Below are 21,136 nucleotides of genomic sequence, written 5' to 3'. Positions count from 1 at the left end.
ACAAAGGGGGATTGGGGGAAAAATTAAAGGCTTGACCAAGCTTTTAATCACCCTCCCTCAATTTCTCCTTTAGTTCAGCATTGATTTCCATTTGATTATGCCTGTACGAAGTGCCTTGAGATTTTTTCTACACGAGATGCTGCATGGAAACAAGCTTTTGTCATGTGGAATAATTAAGGGAGTGATTTACTCTAGATATTTGCGTACTAAAGGTTAAGATAGGCCTGTTTAGCATGCCTTCAGTGCAAGATGCCATCTTCGAAAAGGATTTGAGGATCATTAACACTTTGACAATTTGCCTGTCAGTACTCAAATCATTTAACTGATATAGTCACTTCTCTCTCTCTCTCTACCTCACCACCCACCACTTCTGATGGTTTAGATTGCCCTTAATGGGCTTTGCATGTAAATATTGAATTGGCAACATGGATGAATACTGGTGGTAGTTAAAAGGAAAAACAAGTCATTTAGAGACAATAAGGACTGCAGATACTGGAAGCCAGAATGTATAGGTGTGAGGCTAGAAAAGCACAGCAGGTCAGACAGCAACACAGGAACAGGAAGGTCAATGTTTCGGCCTGAAACGTTGACTTTCCTGTTCCTGTGATGCTGTCTGACCTGCTGTGCTGTTCCAGTCTCACACCTATAGACTCTGGTTTCAAGTATCTGCATTCCTTATTGTCTCGAAGTCACTGAAAATCAACACTGCAAAGTCCCTTGTAAAGGTACCCACCTTGAAGAAGTTTTCCTCCTCCCTCTGAAGAGATTTCAGTGTGTCTCTCTCCCACAGCAAACCCCCCCCCACAGTTGTATCCTCTGTCCTGAAGCTCTTCAACCACATTCTGAAACAATCTCGACACTACAGGCACGCCTGCTTCCTTAGTGCCCGTCTACACAGCTGGCTCATCACCCATGGACTCCAAATAACTTTCAGACCTTCAGAGTTTGGACTCAACTGTGATAATCATTACCTACAGTACCTCCAGTGCCTATAGAAATGGCTGTCCCTACAGACTCTCAGCTCCACACAAGTCTGACAAAGGGTTTTGGCCCAAAATGTTGACTCTTCTGCTGCTCTGATGCTGTCTGACCTGTTGTGCTTTTCCAGCCTCACACCAAAACAAATTATTTGACAGTTTACACTTTGATAATTTCAATCAGGATGTTATCATCATTTAACAGATAACAAATGCAGATATTTTCTAATTAACCTGTTCAGAGATGTTATGCATTGGTCTTGTGATGCAGTGTTAGTGTCACAACCTCTGAAACAGGAGGCCTGGGTTCAAGTCCCACCTGCGCCAGAGATGTTCATAACATGTCTGAATATGTTGATTAAATAGTATATGTATTTCAGTCCCTTCAAATGCCAACCAGTCACACAAGACCTGACACATATCGATAGACACCACATGCTCATTTAACGGATATAAACAAGAGTGACAAGTATTTGTTGAGTATTTCTGTCAATACCTGAAGCTATGTCCTGATTTTACTGATTTCATTGGCTATTGGAGATTGCCTGACTACATAGCTGTGTCATAGTGGTTATGTCATTGGACTGGCAACCCATAATCCCAGGCCACTGGTCTGGGACATGGGTTTGAATCTCACCATGGCAGATAAGACCATAAGAAATACGAACAGAAGTAAGCCATTCATCACCTCAAGCATGGCTGATCTGTCATTCCTCACGTCCACTTTCCTGTGATTTTGCAGTAACCCTTGATTCCCCTACCGATCAAGAATCTGTCTATGAGATGATGCAATTTGAATTCAATAAAAATCTGGAATAAACAGCTGGCGTAATGATGACCATGTGGCCACTGTTGATTGTTGTAAAAATCCATCTGGTAGACTAATGTTCTTTAGGGAAGGAAATCTGCCATCCTTACAATGGTCTGGCCTAAATGTGACTCCAGACCTGCAGCAATATAGTTAATTCTTAACCACCTTCTTGGCAATTATAGATGGGCAATAATACAACACATGAATCAATAAGGAAATTTTAAGATGACTGAGTTACTTCAAGACTTCCCTTCAATTGTCTATCAACATTTTTTGAGAATTCCCTTAGGACTTCATCGAGTGGACTGTGTTCTGTGATTTTTTTGCAATCACCAAGGGAAAGTGCTTACTTGGGGATGGAAGTTTCAATAGGATCCCCCTTGATCTAGAAGAGGAATAGAGGGAATTTGTGAGGCTAGACATGTAGTAGCACAAATTGCTGCAGAAGAGAGGAGAAAGAGGGTGGTGGACTCCTGCTCCACTGAGAATATAGGTCATCCCTCAGCCTTGAAACTTATTCCCACAGAGCTTCCTGTTCCTTGAATCCCGAGTGATTTTAATATGTGTGTTAGCCAGTGCATGCACTTGATAATGTTAGTGGAGGTAGGTTATTTTCATGAAAATTTACCAAATCACCATTTGACAACTAACTTGCCAGTATTTGTTTCAGATATTTTCCTGAGCAATCTATAGCAGTGATGTATTACACACCTCTTAAGTAGGTGGGATTTGAACCTAGACACTCCTAGTTCATAGGTAGGGCTGCTAGCACTCTGCCGTAGAGTCCTTGCAAGCACATTAAATTAGCCCCAAAATTGCAGCCTGAAAGCAGGCTTTTAAACAGATTTGTCTTATTAGCACAGTGTCCACTCACCATTCGATTTTATCACTTTCTTCGAATAACTTCTTACCTCAGGAAATGAAATGGGGGGAGAATTGAAAATCAATCGGGCACTAGGAAGAATGAATGAGCTAAGCTGACCCTCGAATAAGTGATCGCAGGTGTCTCTGGTCTAAATTTGCACGGGGCTTGATCTTTTCAATGACGGCCAGCCCTTTGGGGAGGAGTGATGGAGTTTTGTGGCGTGCGTATGTATGTATGTATGTATGTGTGCGCGCGCGCCCCCTTCTTATCTTTTCGAAAGTGTAGGATTGATGAACTGTATCTATTTGATAAGGTTGTATTGGTGTTGAGTACTTGAAAATTCTGGAAGCAGGGATGGAGTGAGTTATTCGAAGGTTTCGGTGTGTAGTCATGTGTGGGGTGAAAAAGCCTCAACAGGAGTGGTATAACTGGGCTATCTATGGCACAGCAAGTTTGTGGAGATGAACAAGTATAGGAGATTGTTTACGCTATGTTGAAGTGAAGTATCAAAAATCTTGGATATTGTTGAAGTGTGAGAAGTCAGTGGAAGTTTCTAAGCACTGAGGTGAAATAAGACCTAATGAAAGTTGGCTTCCTTGCCTGTTGGGGGAAGGAAGGAAGAAAAACTCCCCGCTTGGAAGACCAGCAGTACTAGTGAATGATTGATTGCTATGCAAAGGGGGCGATTAATTTATTTGCGAATAAAAAGTAGGCAGAGACTGACTTATTCTGAAATATGTTGCAAGTACCTTGCTTTTGTGTGCAGCAGGTGGTTGTTGATTTTTCTTTCTTACACCACCCCCGCACTTTTTTTTGTCACTCCTGGTCATCGAGAGCTGTTAGGAAAGCGTCTTTTTGTATGTATAAGGCGGAGATAGTTTCTTAAATACGAGAACAGAGGGTTACGGGGAAAGGACAAGAAAGTGAACACGAGGAATGTTAGATTAGCCATGATGCTATCGAATGTTGAGCACGTTTGAGGGGCTAAATGTCCTACCCTTTATCTTATTTCTTATGGTCTTGTGTGAACCTGCCATTTATGCATAAGCCGAGCGTAGAAAGATCCAACCTGTGATTGTGGGGGGAGGTGGTTAAACCAAAAAAAATCCGAGACTTGAAGCAGAAACTGTTAAACTATTGAGCAGGCAGTGAGTGCTAAATTGGTGACTGTGAATACGCACTCAGTAGGAGTGTGGCATTTGGAATGCTGGTTTTTTTAATTACTTTATAATAATTTAATTGTTTTCACCATGGACTTTGAAATGTCTTCAAAAAGGCATAAGAAATGCAGGTAGTCTTGGTTTTTTTTGCAATGATCTTAATATAGGGATAATTCTAAACACCAGGAACTTGCCCTGCAGGTATGTAAATATGAAACGGTGCAGGGCTGGATGAACACAGCAGGCCAAGCAACAACATAGGAACAGAAAGGCTGACGTTTAGGCCCGAAACGTCAGCATTTCGGCTCCTATGACGCTGCTTGGCCTGCTGTGTTCATCCAGCCCTGCACCTTGTTGTCTCGGATTCTCCAGCATCTGCAGTTCCTACTATCTCTGTAAATGTAAAAGTTCTGCAGTTTGAATGCTTTCAACCATTAGAAATAATGAGTGCCAGTTAAAAAATACAGTCAAGGAATTTAGGAGATTATATTTTCTGCCTGGTTGCCCGTGTGGCAATTTAGCAAATATTTTTCTAAACTATTGCTAGTGAATGATTTGGCCCTGATAATCAAAATACCTTAAAACTGCATTCTAACGCTAATACTTGAGGAAAGATGAGAGTTATTTTATGTTTAACCACCTGCATAAAGGATTCAACATTTGTCTGTTGAACCATCTGTATTAATGTTCAAAAGCTGGTATTCTTTCACAGAGCAGCATGACAGGAACTACTTTGAGAGGGGGTGAAATTGGAGGGGAAAGGAAGAGTTAAATCACGATTATTGTTCAGGTAGGATGCAACCTTCGTTTCAACCAAAATTACAGTCCCTTGTCTGTCTGCATTCTACCAAACCTACAATTGGTAGGATCCAATATTATGTAATCTTTGGCAAATGAGGTATGAGCTGACTTTTTGTTTGGTTTTGTGTTCTTTTCAGTCTTGCCATCTGTACCTTGGGGGTTTTGTTAATTGACCATTTTTAGGGTCTTGGTGTCTGATGTTTCTAGGTTTTTTTAGGAGCTTATGCATTCATTATCCAGCCCTTGTCATCCTAAAGCATTGGATCATCATTTTCTGAGCAATGAGTGCCTTGGTGCTACCATGCGCTTTGAGTTCCAGTTCAAACAGAAATGCTCCTGGTGAATGGAGCTTGTGTGCAAGTTTTTGTTTTGCAGTGTACGTTAAAGCTGAGTGTCTTTTGCCTTAAACCTTGGGCACTCAACTGTGAGTTGATCCCAACTTATTGTAAATGAGGTTATGATCTGGGGATGGCTCATTCGAGCACAAGCCAAGACCTGCAACACCAGAGCTTCAGCCATCAACCACTTCCTCTCCCTCTTCACGAATGATAAGGTGGCCTAATAATTCATTTTTTTCGATGTCCCACCTCCGCGTGGGCAGTTCTGTATAGGAATCATGGGCACAATTCAACAGCTACCCTTGTCCAATGTTTGTTTTCATACTGCAATAGTTTCTACTTGTTGATTTTCTTTTCCACATGATCATACTCTTGTTCCATTGTGCTGTTGGTGCACTGAATGTGGAGGTTTTGGGGTGAGCGAAGAATATCCATAAGACTCAGCTATTTTTCACTTTTTCTTTCCATTAATATTATGATTTTTGTCTGTTATTCCCCTTTTTTGTTTAAATTACTGCTTTTATTATTCCTTTGTTAATACTCCAAAACAGTGGCCAGCAATTATTACATGTTTCCTCTTTTACTAAATTATCAATTGTATAGACAATAAAGGAAATGCTTCACAATAGCTGTTGGTGGAAGTCAGGGAACCAAACTGTTGACAAGTTGTAATTAACTGCTGCCCATAATTTAGTGGCAGGGAGGAAAAGAACTACAACTATGACTCAAAAATGGTTTTGACCGGTGTGGAATAGATGCCATAGATTCTCCTGGCATAATAGTAGTGTCCCCACCTCCAGGTCAGAACGTTCGGGTTCAAGTCCCAGCTGTAGTGTCACAAATCTGACCGGTTTGATTAAAATGTTTAGAACAGATGCCATTCAGCCCATTATGCCTTTTGAAAGAGCTGTTCAATTAATCCCAATCTTTCTTCATAGCTCTGAAAATTGCTTAATTAAGTATAGATATCTTGAATTCCCATTTGAATTTTGCTATGAATCATCTTTCATTGCAAGTTACTAATTACAATAGTCAGTTTCCCATCATAATGCACTTAATTAGATGAATATTCTAAAATTTAAACAAATGACTGGATAAAATGAATTACATATTTGCCTAAGTGTAAATATAAATCAAGACAATGCACCAATCCCACAAACAATTATCTTTATCTCTAAGCAACAGTGACCAAAGGAAACAGCTTGTAAAAGGCTGTGTGGACAGGTATTGTAATCTTGCATTTTTCCTGTGTTAATGAAGTTCACTTCAAGGTCATGTTACAAATGCAACTTGTTAGTGAAGGCTGTAATTGGGCTAATGGCAGCTGTTGTTTTGATAAAGCCACTAAATTATTAGTTCTGTAATTCCACAAAAAACAAAGGGGTTTAAGTTTACTTGTCAGAAGTCAAATAGAAGTCTGCTAACAACATGATTCAAACCATGCTGGGTTTCCTAGTTTTAATATCTGACAGATGAGTTTTGTAAAAGCCAAATTCTGCAGATGCTAGAAATCTGAGGAGTGAGAAACAGTTCATGTTTCAAGTCCAATATGACTGTTCTTCAGATGGGTTGTGTTATCCTCTTTGCCAGTAACCATCGCATATGTTGCCTGAGTTGGTGTCACCCTTTGGATCCAATTTGGAATGAACAATGTGGTTTACATTTTCTGCTGATTTCAGCATTGGTGTTGCCTAACTATTAAATTCCTCTGGAATCCAAACTTATGAGCCATCTTTACCTTTCCTCTCGACAGGGCATGTATTGCTAGGTTTATCTGTGTTCAGTAAATCCTGTCCAATTATTGTTTTCAGGCTGTTAACGGATAAAATGCTTACTTGTGATAGAAGTATTTTTTGTTTGGAGTGAAACTGTCTTTTGTTATTAATCAGACTCTTTAATTACTGCATTAATTAAGAGTATCAACTATAATGCATACAAATCAAAACGCATTTCTCTAGAGAAGCATAATTAAAAAATGAATAATTGCTTAAACTTTTATATAGAACCTAGGTTAGACTGCACCTGGTACAATGCACAGTTCTGAACACCATATTACAAATAGATATAAGCACTGAAGAGGGAGCAAACAAGGATATTCATAAGGATGATTTCTTCTACTCAAATTATAATCTTTAGGAAAGAAAGAACTGGCAAGGGCTTTGCTTTCTGTAGAAAGGAAAGGTGTAGTGAAAATCACAGGATGAGGATATCACTGGCTGGGCCAGCATTTATTCCCATCCCTAATCACCTAGAAGGCAGTTAAGAGTCAATTACATTCCTGTAGATCTGGAGTCATATGTAAGCTAGACCAGGTAAGGATGGCAGTTTCCCTCCCTCGTGATCCAGTTGGGTTATTCTGACAATGAATAATGGATTCAAGGTCGTCATTTAACTCTTCATTCCAGATTTTCATGGAATTCTGCTGCGGTGGGATTCAAACCTGCGTGCCCCAGAACATTACCTGGGTCTCTGCATGAATAATCCAGTGATAATGCCAGTAGGCCGTTGCCTCCCCATTAAAACTGTGCTCAGTACTTGCAATGTTAAAATTAGTAATGTCAATTGTGTAACCTGCCGCCACATGCACATGGAACATGCACTGCGCTCTCTCTTAGAAACATTCAATTGTGCTCCCCAAAAGCATTGCATAATGAGACAATTGAAATTTTCAATTCAAGAATTTGTAGACTTTTGAGAGCTTTTGGGTGTCAAAGGATTCAGTGAGAAGGCAAGTAAATGGAGTGCTGCAATAAGTTTGAGGAGCTGAATGGCCTAGAATTCTCTGAAATTTCACCTACTGTTATCTCAGAATATAATAGTAGCATAAGTATACTACATAGTTTTGTGAATCTGCTTCACCATTCAATATAGCTGAGTTTGATCTTCTGCCTTAAAGCCACTATTGTGCCTGCTACTCCAGTAGCCTAGATTTCCCCAAGAACAAAAATCTGCCTATATCAAACTTAACTATCTTCTGATGGAGCATCGACAAGTCTCCACAGTAGAGAATTCCCAAGATTGACAAACCTCAGTGAAGGATTCATCCACAATAACCTTGAATGATCAACCTCATCCTGGAGAAAAGGTGGCCAGCAGGAAATGTGACAAATTCCTGAGGGATCTGAACAAATTCAGGGGTAGGGCTGAGTGAAACTGACACCCCCCTCCCCCCATGTTGAGAATGAGGGATCACAGATTTTTGTTTAAAAGGTCATGCAATAAGTTGAAATTTGGAATGCCATATCTGAGAAAGTGATGGGGACAAGTTCAATTAAAGCCTTCAAAAGAAAATTAGACCAGTTACCTGAAAAGGAACAATGTACACATTTACAGAAAAATGAGGGAGACTGACTGTGAATTTCATAATCAAACAGGCAGACACAGATTGCATGGCCTCCTTCTGCACTGTAACCATTCTGTGATTCTTATCCTGAGACAGTGCCTCTCCTATCCTTCCAAGTTCTAGATTCCCCCAATTCATGGGAACAAATGTCGTTTCTACCCTTACAAAAAAAACCGACCAAAGAGCTGTGGATGCTGCAAATCAGAAATTGCTGGAAAAGCTCAGCAGGTCTGGCAGCATCTGTGGAGAGAAAGCAGACTTCACATTTTGGGTCCAGTGACCCAAATTGTCAACTGTTTTCTCTCCACAGATGTCTTTTTTTTTTTTGGTTTTGTTGAGATCTGTCTCTTCATTAGATTTTTAATATAAAGATATTAAATTATTCTCAAACAGTATCTTTGAGCAGTAAAACTCCTGCTAGTGCTGAGTTTTTGAAAAGTTAGTTTTTTTTTTGGGTACATTTTGGGTCTGTAAATTGTTTAAGGTGCAAAGATAGCTTTTAATAGTGGTGTGCACTTTCTGTCGGATGTGGGAGATTTTCTATGGTCCTGGAGAATGTGTCTGCAGCAAGTGTTTGGATGCGAATGCTATTGGATTGCAAGGATTGGTTGGAGCGGCAGTTAGAGGCAATGAGGAATTTACAGGAGCCAGGAGGTGTGATGGATGCAGTTTCAGGTAGCTGGGTTACTGCTAAGAGAGGTAATGCAGGAGTCTCCTGTGGCTAACCTCATCTCAAACAAGTATGCTGTTTTGGATAACGTCGGGGTGATGGCCTCTTGGGAATAAAGCACTGACAGCTGGGTTTCTGGCACAGAGATTGGCTCTATGGTAATAAGGGGTATGGCTGATTCCAAGTGATCAGTTGTGATAGGCAACTCTCTAGTCAGGCACAAACGTTTCTGTGGCTGACAGTGGGATATCAGAATGGTGTGTTGCCTCCCTGGTGCCAGGTCGAAGATGCCTCGGAGGATGCAGAAAATTCTCAAAGGGGAGAGTGAACAGCAGGAGGTCATTGTACATGTTGGTACCAACAACATATGAAGAGAAAGGGATGAGGTTCTGCAGAGAAAATATAGGAAATTAGGCAGGAGATTAAAAAGTCGGTCCTCAAGGGTGGTAATATCTGGATTACTCCCATATGCTAGTCGGTGGAAATAGGAGGATAGGGCAGATGAATGCATGGCTGAGGAGCTTGTGTGGGGGACAAGGATTCATACTTTTTTGGATCTTTCCTGGGGTAGAAGTGACCTGCAAAAGAAGGGTGGGTTGCACCTGAATTGGAAGGGGGCCAATATGCTGACAGAGATTTGCTAGTGCTACTTGGGAAGCTTTAAACTAGTAAGGTGGGAGTTGGACTGAAAGACATAGTGAGAAGAGAAGTCCTGAGGCTGGTACAGTAAAGAAGAGGAGCAAGTTAAATCGTCAAGGCTGACAAGAGTGAGGTAGGACCAATAAACCTGAGTTTATTTCAATGTAGAAGGCCTGACCGGTAAGGTAGGTGAACTCGGCATGGGTTGGGAACATGGGACTGGGGTATCAAAGCTATTGCAGAAACAAGGCTTAGACAGGGGCAGGACTGGCAGCTTAATATTCCAGGGTATAGATGCTATAGGAAAAATAGGGAGCGAGAGGGGAGGGGGCAATGGTTTTTTTTTAAGGATAACAGTAGAGTTGTACTTGGGCACGATATTCCTGGAAGAACGTGTAATGACGTTATATGGGTGGAATTGAGAAATAGGAAAGGAGTGATTATCTTTTAAGGTGATTGTACTGTAACCCTGACTCCAATAGTCAACAGGAAGTTGAGAAGCAAGTAGGTAAGGAGGTCTCGGATGTCTGTAAGAAGAATAGGATTGTAATGGTAAGGGATTTTTACTTTCCAAATGTTGCCTGAGACTACCATAATGTTAAGGGCTTGGATAGAGACGAATTTAAGTGTGTACAAGAAAATTTTCTTTTTCAGTGTGTGATGTACTGCCTAGAGAAGGAGCAAAACTCGACCTTCTCTTGGGAAATAAGGCAGACCGAGTGATTGAGGTGTCAGTGGGGGAGCACTGTCGGGCCAATTATCATAATTCTATTAGTTTTAAAATAGTTATGGAAAGGATAGAGCAGTTCTAAATTGGGGGAAGGCTAATTTTGATATTAGGCAAGAACTTTCAAAAGTTGATTGGGAGAGGCTATTCGTAGGTAAGGAACAGTTGGAAAATGGCAGGCCTTTAAAAATGAAATAATGAGAGTTCAGAGACAATATTTTCCTGTCAGTGTGAAGGGCAAGGCTAGTAACAGGTAGGGAATGCTGGATGACTAGAGAAATTTGAGGTTCTGATTAATTTTTTAAAAAAAAAAGTGGTATTTTGAGGTTGGTTCGTTGGCTCGCTGAGCTGGTTTGTTGTTCCGTTGTGGAACAACAAACCAGCTCGGTGAGCCAACCAACCTCAACACCCACAACCCAAGCTACAGATCTACTCCAAAACCTTAGAGAGGTGGTATTTGTCAGGTATAGTCAGCTGGGATCGACTGAATCCCTAGAGGATTATAAGGGCAGTAGGAGTACACTTGAGGGAAATGGGGAGGGCAAAAAAGGGACAGGAGATATTTTTTGCAAATAGTTAAGAAGAATCCAAAGAGATTCTACAAAAACATAAGGGAAAAAGAATAACAAGAGAGAATAGGGGCCCTTAAAGATCAACAAGGCCATCTGTGTGGAAGCACAGGAGATGGGCATGATACTAAAGTATTTTGGAAAAGGATATGGAAGCTAGAGAACTTGAGGAAATAAATAGTGATATCTTAAAGAATCCATATTACAGAGGAGGAGGCACTGGACATCTTAAAATGCATAAAGTTGGATAAATCCCTGGGACCTGATCAAGTGCATCCCAGAACTTTTGTGGGAAGCTTGGGAAGAGGTTGTTGGGCCCCTTGCTGAAATATTTGTATCATTGATAGCCATGGGTGAGATGCTGGAAGACTTTAGCTTGGCTAATGTGCCATTTAAGGAAGGTGGTAAGGAAAAGCCAGGGAACCATTGACCAGTAAGCCTGATGTCAGTAGTAGGTAAGTTGTTGGAGGGGATCCTGAGGGACATGATTTACACGTATTTGGAAAAGCAAGGACTGATTAGGGATAGTCAACATAGCTTTGTGCGTGGTAAATAGTGTTTCACTAATGTGATTGAGGTTTTTTTTTGTGAAGAAATGACGAAGAGGATTGATGAAGGCAGAGTGGTGGACGTTGTCTATATGGACTTCAGCAAGGTATTCAACAAAATTCTGCATGGTAGACTGGTTAGCAAAGTTAGATCGCATGGAATCCAAGGGAGGTAGCCAATTTGGATACAAAATTGACTTTAAGGTAGGAGACAGTGATGGTGGAGGGTTGCTTTTTGGACCGAAGGTCTGAGACCACGGGTGTGCCGCAGGGATCAGTGCTGGGTCCACTGCTTTTTGTCACTTTATTTGAATGATTTGGATGGATATAGGAGGTATGGTTAGTAAGTTTGCAGATGACACCAAAATTGGTGGTGTAGTGGACGGTGAAGAAGGTTACCTCAGTACAACAGAACCTTGATTGGATGGGAAAATTGGCTGAAAACTGGCAGATGGAGTTTAATTCGGATAAGTGTGAGGTGTTGCATTTTGGTAAGGTGAATCAGGACAAGACTTATACACTTAATTGTAGAGCCCAGGGGAGTGTTGCTGAACAAAGGGACCTAGGGATGCTGGTTCATAGTTCCATGATAATGGAGTTGCAAGTAGACATGGTGGTGAAGAAGGCATTTGGCGTGCTTGCCTTCATTGTGCATTGAGTATAGCAGTTGGAACATCATGTTGCTGCTATATGGGACATTGGTGAGGCCACCTTTAGAATACTGCATTTAATTCTGGTCTCCCTGCAATAGGAAAGATGTTGTGAAACTTGAAAGGGTTCAGAAAGGATTTACAAGAATGTTGCTGGGATTGGAGGGTTTAAGTTACGGGGAGAGGCTGAATAGCCTGGGGCTCTTTTGCCCTGGAACTTTGGAGGTTGATGGGAGACCTTATAAACATATATAAAATAATGAGGGGAATAGGGTGAATAGCTATGGTCTTTTCCAAGGGTAGTGGAGTCCAAAACTAGAGGACATAGGTTTAAGGTGAGAGGGGAAAGATTTAAAAGGGACCTAAGGGGCACCTTCATGGGGTAGTACGTGTATGGAGCAAGCTGTTGGAGGAAGTGGAGGCTGGTAAAAATACATTTTAAAAGGCATCTGGATGGGTACATGAATAGGTAGGGTTTAGAGGGATATGGACCAAATGTTGGCAAATGGGACTAGATCAGTTTAGGACATCTGGTTGGCATAGATGAGTTGGACCGAAGGGTCTGTTTCCATGCTGAGTACCCCTGTGACGCTAAATCAGGATGGTATGGAAATTGGAGGGGAATTTGTAGATGGTGGTCTTGGGTGATTATTGCCTTTGTTCTTCCCTGTGTAGAGGCATGGGTTCACAAAATCAAAGTAACTTGTGATTTTCTATGGTGCATCTGGCAGATGTACATTTCTGCCACTGGTAGTGGAGTGAATACTTGTGGTCAATGATGTATGAATCAAACAGGCTGCATTGTCCAGGATGGTGTAGATCATCTGATGTGTTAATGGAGCTGCACCATCTAGGCTAATGCAGACTATTCTAATGCACTCCTGACTTTTATTATCTTGGATGATGGACAGCAGTTCGGAATCAGGAGGTAAGTTTCTCACCTCGGAATGCCCAATTCTGACCTACTCTTGTAGCTACTGTATTTTCATGACTGGTCCAATTCAGTGTTTGGTCAATGGTAAACCCCCAGGAAGTTGATGGTCTGGAGCTCTAACAGTATTGTCGACTGTCAAGAGGAGACGGTTAGATTCTCTTTGGTATATTTAAGACAGCTGTAATGGAATGTACGTGTGTTCCTTTTGGTGCACGAATTTCAGATTATCTTGGTTTTTGATCAAATTGAGTTATTGAATTTTGCAGCACAGGAAACAACTGATCTGTAATGTCTTTACTGTTATTGAATTAACTGTTGAATTTTAGACCAACAAAGTAGCCTCCCCAATTATCCTGCTAATGAGTCAACTTCCAGTGCATCCAATGCTTTTTGAAAGTGCTGTCTCATCTGATTCCACAAATCAACCATGTGTGGGAATTTTTTTTCCACTTTCCACTTTAATTCTTCTGTCAGTAACTTCACATCTTTGACCTCTTGTCACTGACCTGCATAGCAATAGAATTTTCGCACCTGATTTGCTCGATCAAAACTCAACTTTGTATTAACTTGTTCCCAAAATTTCTCTGGAGAAGCCTGGATTGTTCTAACAGTCTCCATACAGGTTAACTGCCCCATCCCTCTGTAAGGTCTCTGAGGCTTTGGTAGCCGCCTTACAGGATGCTGAACACTAGTCCATTAATTATCTAACCCAGAGACTTGAAGAAGTTTAAGCATGGGTGCTCAATTCCAGAAAATCAGGTGAGATAAAACTGTAGCTCATTTTTTAGCCACGCTTTAAATTTTTATTTGTGAAGTTGCAAATGAACATCTCCTAATCGAACAAGTCTATGCCTATGTCTGTGCCTATGAACAGCACTAGTCATTTCATGACCACTGAGTGTATACAATTAAATACATAAATCTATCCTTTTCAGAAATTCATGCTAACTGTATTCCATGCTCTTGGTTTTGTAAACAAGTATACTGTTAATTTTGCCTTATCTGTTACCTTCAAGGATTTGAGTTATTTATTCATTCATGGGATGAGGATGTTGCTGGCTAGGGCAGTGTTTATTATCCATCCCTAATTTACCAGAGGGTAGTTAAGAGTCAACATGTTGCTCTGGGTCTGGAATCACATGTAGGCCAGACCAAGTAAGGTTGGCAATTTCCTTCCCTAAAGGACATTAGTGAAACAGATGGGTTTTTCCAACAGTTGACAATGGATTTATGGTCATCATTAGACTCTTAATTACAGATTTTTTTAAAAATTGAATTCAAAACCCACCATGGCAGATGTTGAAATTTGAACCCAGGTCCCCAGCACATTATCTGGGTCTGTGGAATAACAGTCCAGCGATAATACCATTAGGCCATTGCCTCCCAACTCTCACCCTGTTTCTTCTGCTCTTGCACCCTTTAGAAATTGCCATTTAGATTATATTGATGTTTATTCCAAAGAACTTCCTTAAAACATTTCTTCTGCATTATATTGCAACAAACAAATGTCTGGCTAGTTCACCAGTCTACCTCTGCTCTATTTACTATATTGCTATATTTGTATTGATTTCCAACTTCAAAATTTTATGTTGACCATAAAACAATCATTGATAGTCATAAACATCTGGTTTGCTTGATACCCTTTTTAGGTAGGGGAAACCTGCTATCCATATATTTGGTCTGGCCTATATGTGACTTTGACTCTTAACTACCCTCTCTAAAATGGCATAGTAAGCCACTCAGTTCAAGGGAAGTTGGGGATTGGCAACAATGCTAGTCACGCCAATGATACTCTTTTTGGTGGTCTTGACTTTGAGTTAGAAGGTTGAGTTCAATTCCCACTCTAGAGATTTCAACACGCAGCCTAGCTGGCAGCAGTGTGGTGATGTATTTTCTTTTAGATAATTACTGTAAACTGATGTTCTATGTTTTTCTCAGTGGATGTAAAAGATGCTATGGCTTATCTCCTGAAGAACATGTTCTAGCTGGCTTCCTGGTCAATATTCATTCCTGAACCAACATCTCTCTTTTTTGAGGGCTGGTGATTTATATTGACTGTCATGTTTCCTATTGTTAGAAGTGATGCTTCAAACAAAATAATATTTCACTAGCTGTGAGGCATTTGAGACAAGGGTCCAGATACAGGAGGTTCCTCCTTTGGATACCTCTTTAAATCCTTGAGCCATGAGACAGTCTGTCATTGCTGTATCAGCAATGACAGACTATGTCTGTACAGATGAAGGAAGAGATTTGTAACTTTCCTGCTCTGGTTGTTTACACTCTGACAACTTAAACCCTTGAGGGTTATTTTTAATTTTACACTTAAAGAAACATTTTTTGCTATGCAGAAATGGGGCAGGATTTGCTTATTGTGCATAAAAGATTGCAATACACTTCTAACATACAACTGCTGAGGTGAGTTGTTATTCTTTGGTTTTAGGTGAAAATACAAAGAATCTTCTCTTTCTACCTGTCATCTTTGCAGTATTTACTGGATGTGGACTGAAACAGAAGGATATAGTACGTCAATTAAATAGAAAGGTATCATAAGTCAATAGAACAGAACCATTGATAACGGATAAATGGGCAGGCATTCAGAAATGGAATGCCTTATCTGTGGTGTCAGAGTTTTTTGGGTAATATCTGAGTTTTGCAATCTGTGCTTTTTAGTTGAACATGTTAAATTGATGCCAGTTTTTAATGTCTTTGCACTGACAGAATAGACTTCAAGTGTTGTTTTGATTTGGGCCAAGTAAAACTGGAGACAGAAGAGATATAATGGATGAGCTGGCATTCCATAGACAGCCTAACAAACATGTATCCAAATTCAATATTGGAGATCCATTCAACTATGTTCTAAACTCAAATATTTTTGCCATCACATTGCTTCTAGCATGTGTAAGTGTGAATTGTGCAGTGCATGGCTGCAATGCCCAAAAGTATCTGACAGTTAATAGACTGTAACAACAGATTGGTTTTGTGTTGCAAATGCTGGTTGACGGTGATGGATGTGCAGGATGATTTTCAGCTGATCTTGTTTTCTTTTGAAAACCTTAACCTCCTCTGCCTCTCTCGCTTAAAGTATATGGGGAAAATTTGATCTTTATTTGGGTGTAAAGTACTTTCTAAACATCCGTTCCTATTAAATTTATGGACAGCACAAATTATCTGGTGTAAAGTGTGCATTTTGGTAATTCCACAAGCCACACTCTGATTTATATTGAACCCAGATTAGACCATAAAAGGCAAGAGCAGAAGTAGGCTATTTGGCCCATCAAATCTCCATGCAACAGCTGATCTGATAATCCTCAACTCCATTTTCCTACCATATCCCCACACCCCTTGATTTCCTTATTGATTAAAAGTCTGTCTTGGCCTTGAAAGCAATGAACAACATAACCTCTACAGCCCTGTGTGGTAAGAAATTTCCCACATTTCCTAGCCTCTGAGAAAGAAAATGATGTGGAATTTGTCTTCAATCGGTGACCCCTTATTCTGAGATTACGCCCTCTGTTCGTACACTCACCCACAAGGTGAGGTGATTTCTGTATCTATTGTGAGAAACCCTAAAAATCTTGCATATTTCAGTAAAGTCTCATTTCATTCTTCACTCCAATGAATACGGGCTGAAGCCACTTGGCCTTGCCTCAAAATCCCTTCATGCCTAGGCTCAACCTAGTGAACCTTCTCTGTACTGCTTCCAATGCCAGTGTATCTCCCCTCAGACTAGGGCACTGCAGCTGGTATGATTTTAAGCATCAGGACTGGTAATAAGAAAAAAAGTCTTTCCCCTGAGAAATCTTGCCTGTGTCCTTAATATCTTCCTGTCTCCCTGAAGGAGTTCAATATTCCCATGTAGAATAAAATTACTCCAAAGTGTGTGCTCCTTCCTACCTGATTTTCCAAATTTACAAGCTGCTTTCATACACACAACTGACAAACAATTTGTCGCTTTAGTTTTTATTGGACACATTAAACAGATCTATTCTTGTGTCTCAATCACTCAATTGTCATTCTTTTCAATTCTGCTTATTTTTGGATGTTGAATGTGGGTAAGCGGAGCTTCCATTGTTTCTGTGTTTAGGTTTTCCATGCACTTGGTTTACATTCAAAAGGGAAAAACTTTTTCCGCCTAATCTTAAAATCAGTTTCATGTAATTGCTTATAAGCAATTACAATCACTACAGGTAATGTGTGAGAAGCATCTGAGAATTCTGAAGACCAATTGTGACTTATTTTGTTACGAATGTTACATACTACCTTCCCCATTCCCCCAGAAAACATTGTTCCTTTTCAGATGACCTATGATGAACTATCACGGGATTCTTTTAACTGTTCTTGTCTGATGCTTGGCAGCAATTACTGGATAATGAAGAGCAAGAATAGCATTTATAACCCCATCCCCAGAGGCCCTGAAACCAACAGCAGCATTCCCATTGCTACCCCCATTTGAAATCTATTTAATATACATTTCAATCATCATGTTTGCAAGTCATACTTTAAAGTTCTGTGAAATAATTAGCTAAGTTCTCTTGGAATGATCTTGGTCCTTCCAACTTAGTGTAGCAAATTTGTCACTGTAAAATTATTTAGCTTAGTTGTGATAAACTAATCGTTAAAACTTACTACGAATGGTTATATAGCCATGAGAACTTCTGTCATTTTGAAAAATTTATGTCTGGAGTAAAACCTAATTTTCTTGACCACCAACTTTTGATGATTTTTTGTGTTTCTAAATTCTGTGCAAATTAAAGTTTGGTTACTGACGTTTACCCTGTCTCCTTCCAACAATCTAAATGTAACTTTTTAGTGCTCAGTTCCCTATCTATAATTAACTTGTAATGGGACAATGGCTGAGAAGAAAATGATATTTTGTGATGCAATCTCTGTATATTCCAAGTTCCCACTCTATCCTCAATGTAGTATGGTGATCCATAGCTGCAAATAAAATTTTCCTTGTTATTGGCATTCACTTTCTCGGTGCACTATGTCCTAATGAAGTTGTTTGTTTTCATCTAATCCATTTAACTAACTGAACTGTTCATTTGGCTTTATGACAAGTTTTTTTTTCTTGGTACTGTTTTTTTGTAATTTAAAGGGTTTTCCAAACTCTTGATAGGACTTGGTGTAGACTTTCTGACTAGCCCAATAGACCCTTGGGGATGTGAACTGAAGATTTCTCTTGGGTTGAGGCCAGGCATATTGTAGTGTGAAGACTGCAATATCTCAAGAATTCTGTGTGCTTTTCTTCTGACTTCCAATATTTCTATATAAAAGCAGAAACGTATTCCCTTCTGGTACTTTTTTTTTCTCTCTGGCTGTTGGAACAGGAGTTTAGAGTTTGTGTTTGCAAGAGAATGTAAGGGTTCCATGCAGTGTGTCAATGTTTACATGAGATCCTTGGCACAACCTTTTTCCTCCATTGTTTACAAATACTTTGTATGCATTTCTTTAATTGCTTAAAATGTTAGTTATGTCACTGTGGCAAATGATAAACTTGCTTTATCTTTCCCTTTGATAGAATGTCTTAATGTAATTTGTTTCCTGATGGATCTTAATTACTTTTATATAAAGAATTTTGGAGTAAATTGCCTAGCTTTGCCAGATTATTTTGCAAAATATTGCCAGATCATTAAATAGAATGTGATGACTAATTTCTTGCACTAAAGTAGGTCGGTTATCATATTAAATGATCCTAGCGCAAATTTAATGTATCCCTCCAATTATACTCTTTTTGGTTTAAATATAACCCGTTCTCATGCAGGTATATAAATTCTCTCAACACGTGCCTAATGACAACTATTTTTAATGTAGTTATTTTTGTGTTTACACAAGGCGTTAGCACTTCTTGAAACCTTTCATAGTGGATTTATCTGGAGTGTGAATGCTAGGCTAAATTTGAGTCATTGAAATTGAGAACTCCTGAAAATAAAAGGTGGGGAGGGAGGATTAAATGCGGCTATTAATTTGCTGTTTCTTATTTAAAACAATGAAGAATAATTAACCTTGGCTGGAGGAGATTTGGGCTGCTCTCGTGCAGCGCTCTTAGTGGCAACAGCTGGGAGGTGCGAGCGCTTGGGGGTCTTGCTCTATCGCGCTCCTAGTGGCCGCAGCTGGGAGATGCGAGCGCTGTGGGGCCGTGCTCTACGGCGCCTCGAGTGGCCGCAGGTTCGGAACTCGACCGCCGATCGCATCACGTGACGGTGCCTCCGCCATTAAGTCTGGGACTGAGTCTCCCATTAAAGGACAGGGACTGAAACAAACCTGAGTCGCCGAAAGAGAGCCGAGTAACTGGGGGGGAGGGAGGGAGGGAAGGAAAGGAAGCGAAGACAGATGCTTTCACCTCGTTCCCCTCTGAGAGGGAGAGAAAAGAAAAATCAAAAGACATTTTGCACATTTAAAAAAACAGCTTTCATGTGGGGAAAATATTTGAGGAAATTTTCCTGAGAGGAGGACTTTTTTCCCTGTGTATTTTTTTCCTTCTTTTCGAAGTGCGTGTTAAATCTTCGACGATGCAGGGATCGTGATGATGAGTTCGTCTGGCTGCTGGGTGGCGAACGGGGCGAGTTTGGAGGATTGCTATTCCAATCTCTTCTCTCTGGTGAGTGATTGAAGCCGCCGTCGCGCAGCCATTTTCAAACCGCGGCCTTTTCACTCAGGCATAGGGGGGAGAGAGATAGTGAGGAGGGGGTCTTAAAAAACCTAACAGTCTCACATTTTAACATATTTCTAAACCTGGATAGATCCACACTACTCCAATTACTCGCTTTTAAAAGTGTTGTTTTTAAATGTCTTTTGAAAGAAAAATCACTTTTTTCAAAAAAAAACCTTCAATGTTTGATCAAACGTACAACTTGCCCACTTTATAAATGTCTTTAGGTGAAAATCTGTTTTGTCAAGAAACCTACGTAGGCCAAGCGTATAAACTCATAACTTGTCATCAATAAAACGCTACTTTGCCTCTTTCCTTCATGGCACGCAAGCCTTTATATAGAAGATAGCCTTTTATGAACGTAGACTTTGTTTTTATTATTTTGTAACTCTGGCCATTTTTCAGTCAAAATCGACACGATATAATTAACAAACGAAAGAAACTGGCGGAGGAGTGATAAGACTTTTTTTCAAAGTATCAAACGACGCTAAGTTTCAAGACTGTCATTTTGTCTGTGACTTTTTAAAGTTTTCTTAATGTAATGATGATGAGGGGTTCCATGTAGACTATAGTCTATCTTTGCTTTCCCCAACCCCCACTATCGGTGGCGAAGAGCAAAAGGGAAGTGTTTTCAAACTTCAGAGCAAGAGCAAAAAAAAAGTTTCAAAATGAGAACTTCAGGGCCTCGAGTGTTTTAACCTAATGTTTTCATGGGTGTGTGACTTTTTTTGTTGTTGCGTGGAATGGAAAATCTTTCTTGATTCACAAAGTGAAGGGAAGTTGTCAAAGATCCCTTTACTTAGATTGAATTTCAAATGCATTGGGTGGAGAATGTGTATATCGGGCACCTTTTTTCTACAGGGCAGCAAAAGTGAAGTGATACGAGAAATTAGACACTTGAGGGTTGGGGGTGGCGTGGAAGTGTTTAAGCATAGCAAAACAAGCTTGCTTTGAAGCTATCAGGGGAAAAAAATTGGCCAGTACGTTCCTCCAAGCTGACAAAACTTTCTCTTTTATTGTGTTTGATTTTATTAACATTGGATATGTGGAAAAGGGTGGTGAAATGGAAAGATTCAGAGCCAGTGTTTCCTTTTTGGCCATATGGGAGTCTTTAAATGGTTTAGAACATCTTTTTAAAGTTTTTTTTAAACCTCTAATTCTTAATATGGCTGCCCAGCTGTCTTCTCAAAGTGATTACAGTTCACTGTTGTTCAGCATTTCTTAAAGTGGAAAATATGGATGAGTTATTTTAAATTAAAACATTGACTGCAGAAAGCAAAATGGATTTGTTCCTTGAAATCAAAAATAAGGTCAAGTGCTGTGGTGGAAGTAACCATTATGGTTTTAACAATAAAAGGAGAATAGGGCATTTAAAATGGCCCCAGTTTTATTTTTTTGCTTCTTGCCCTCCCCCCCCCCCCCCCCCCCCCCCCCCCCCCCCCCCCCACAACC

General features: G+C 40.2%; 1 protein-coding gene across 5 annotated transcripts in view; it reads left to right on the top strand.

The window, feature by feature from the left end:
* Window positions 1-2,814: 2,814 nt before the first annotated feature.
* The window catches only part of med13a (mediator complex subunit 13a), a 208,567-nt gene continuing 190,245 nt past the window's right edge, over window positions 2,815-21,136 (top strand). For 2 of the 5 annotated variants that reach the window (XM_048612426.1, XM_048612422.1), the window contains exon 1: window positions 19,361-19,633. In XM_048612426.1, coding sequence (XP_048468383.1) covers window positions 19,559-19,633 — 75 coding nt within the window. In that variant the 5' untranslated portion in view covers window positions 19,361-19,558. Of the gene's footprint in view, window positions 2,878-2,937; window positions 3,034-19,360; window positions 19,634-21,136 lie in introns of those variants that run through there. The other 3 variants (XM_048612425.1, XM_048612423.1, XM_048612424.1) reach the window with 3 other exon arrangements.

The sequence above is a fragment of the Rhincodon typus genome, chromosome 26 (genome assembly GCF_021869965.1).
Source record: "Rhincodon typus isolate 14 chromosome 26, sRhiTyp1.1, whole genome shotgun sequence".
In the NCBI taxonomy this organism is placed as follows: Eukaryota; Metazoa; Chordata; class Chondrichthyes; order Orectolobiformes; family Rhincodontidae; genus Rhincodon; species Rhincodon typus.
Note: the sequence above shows the minus strand (reverse complement) of the source record. Positions and strands in the feature narration are given on the sequence as shown.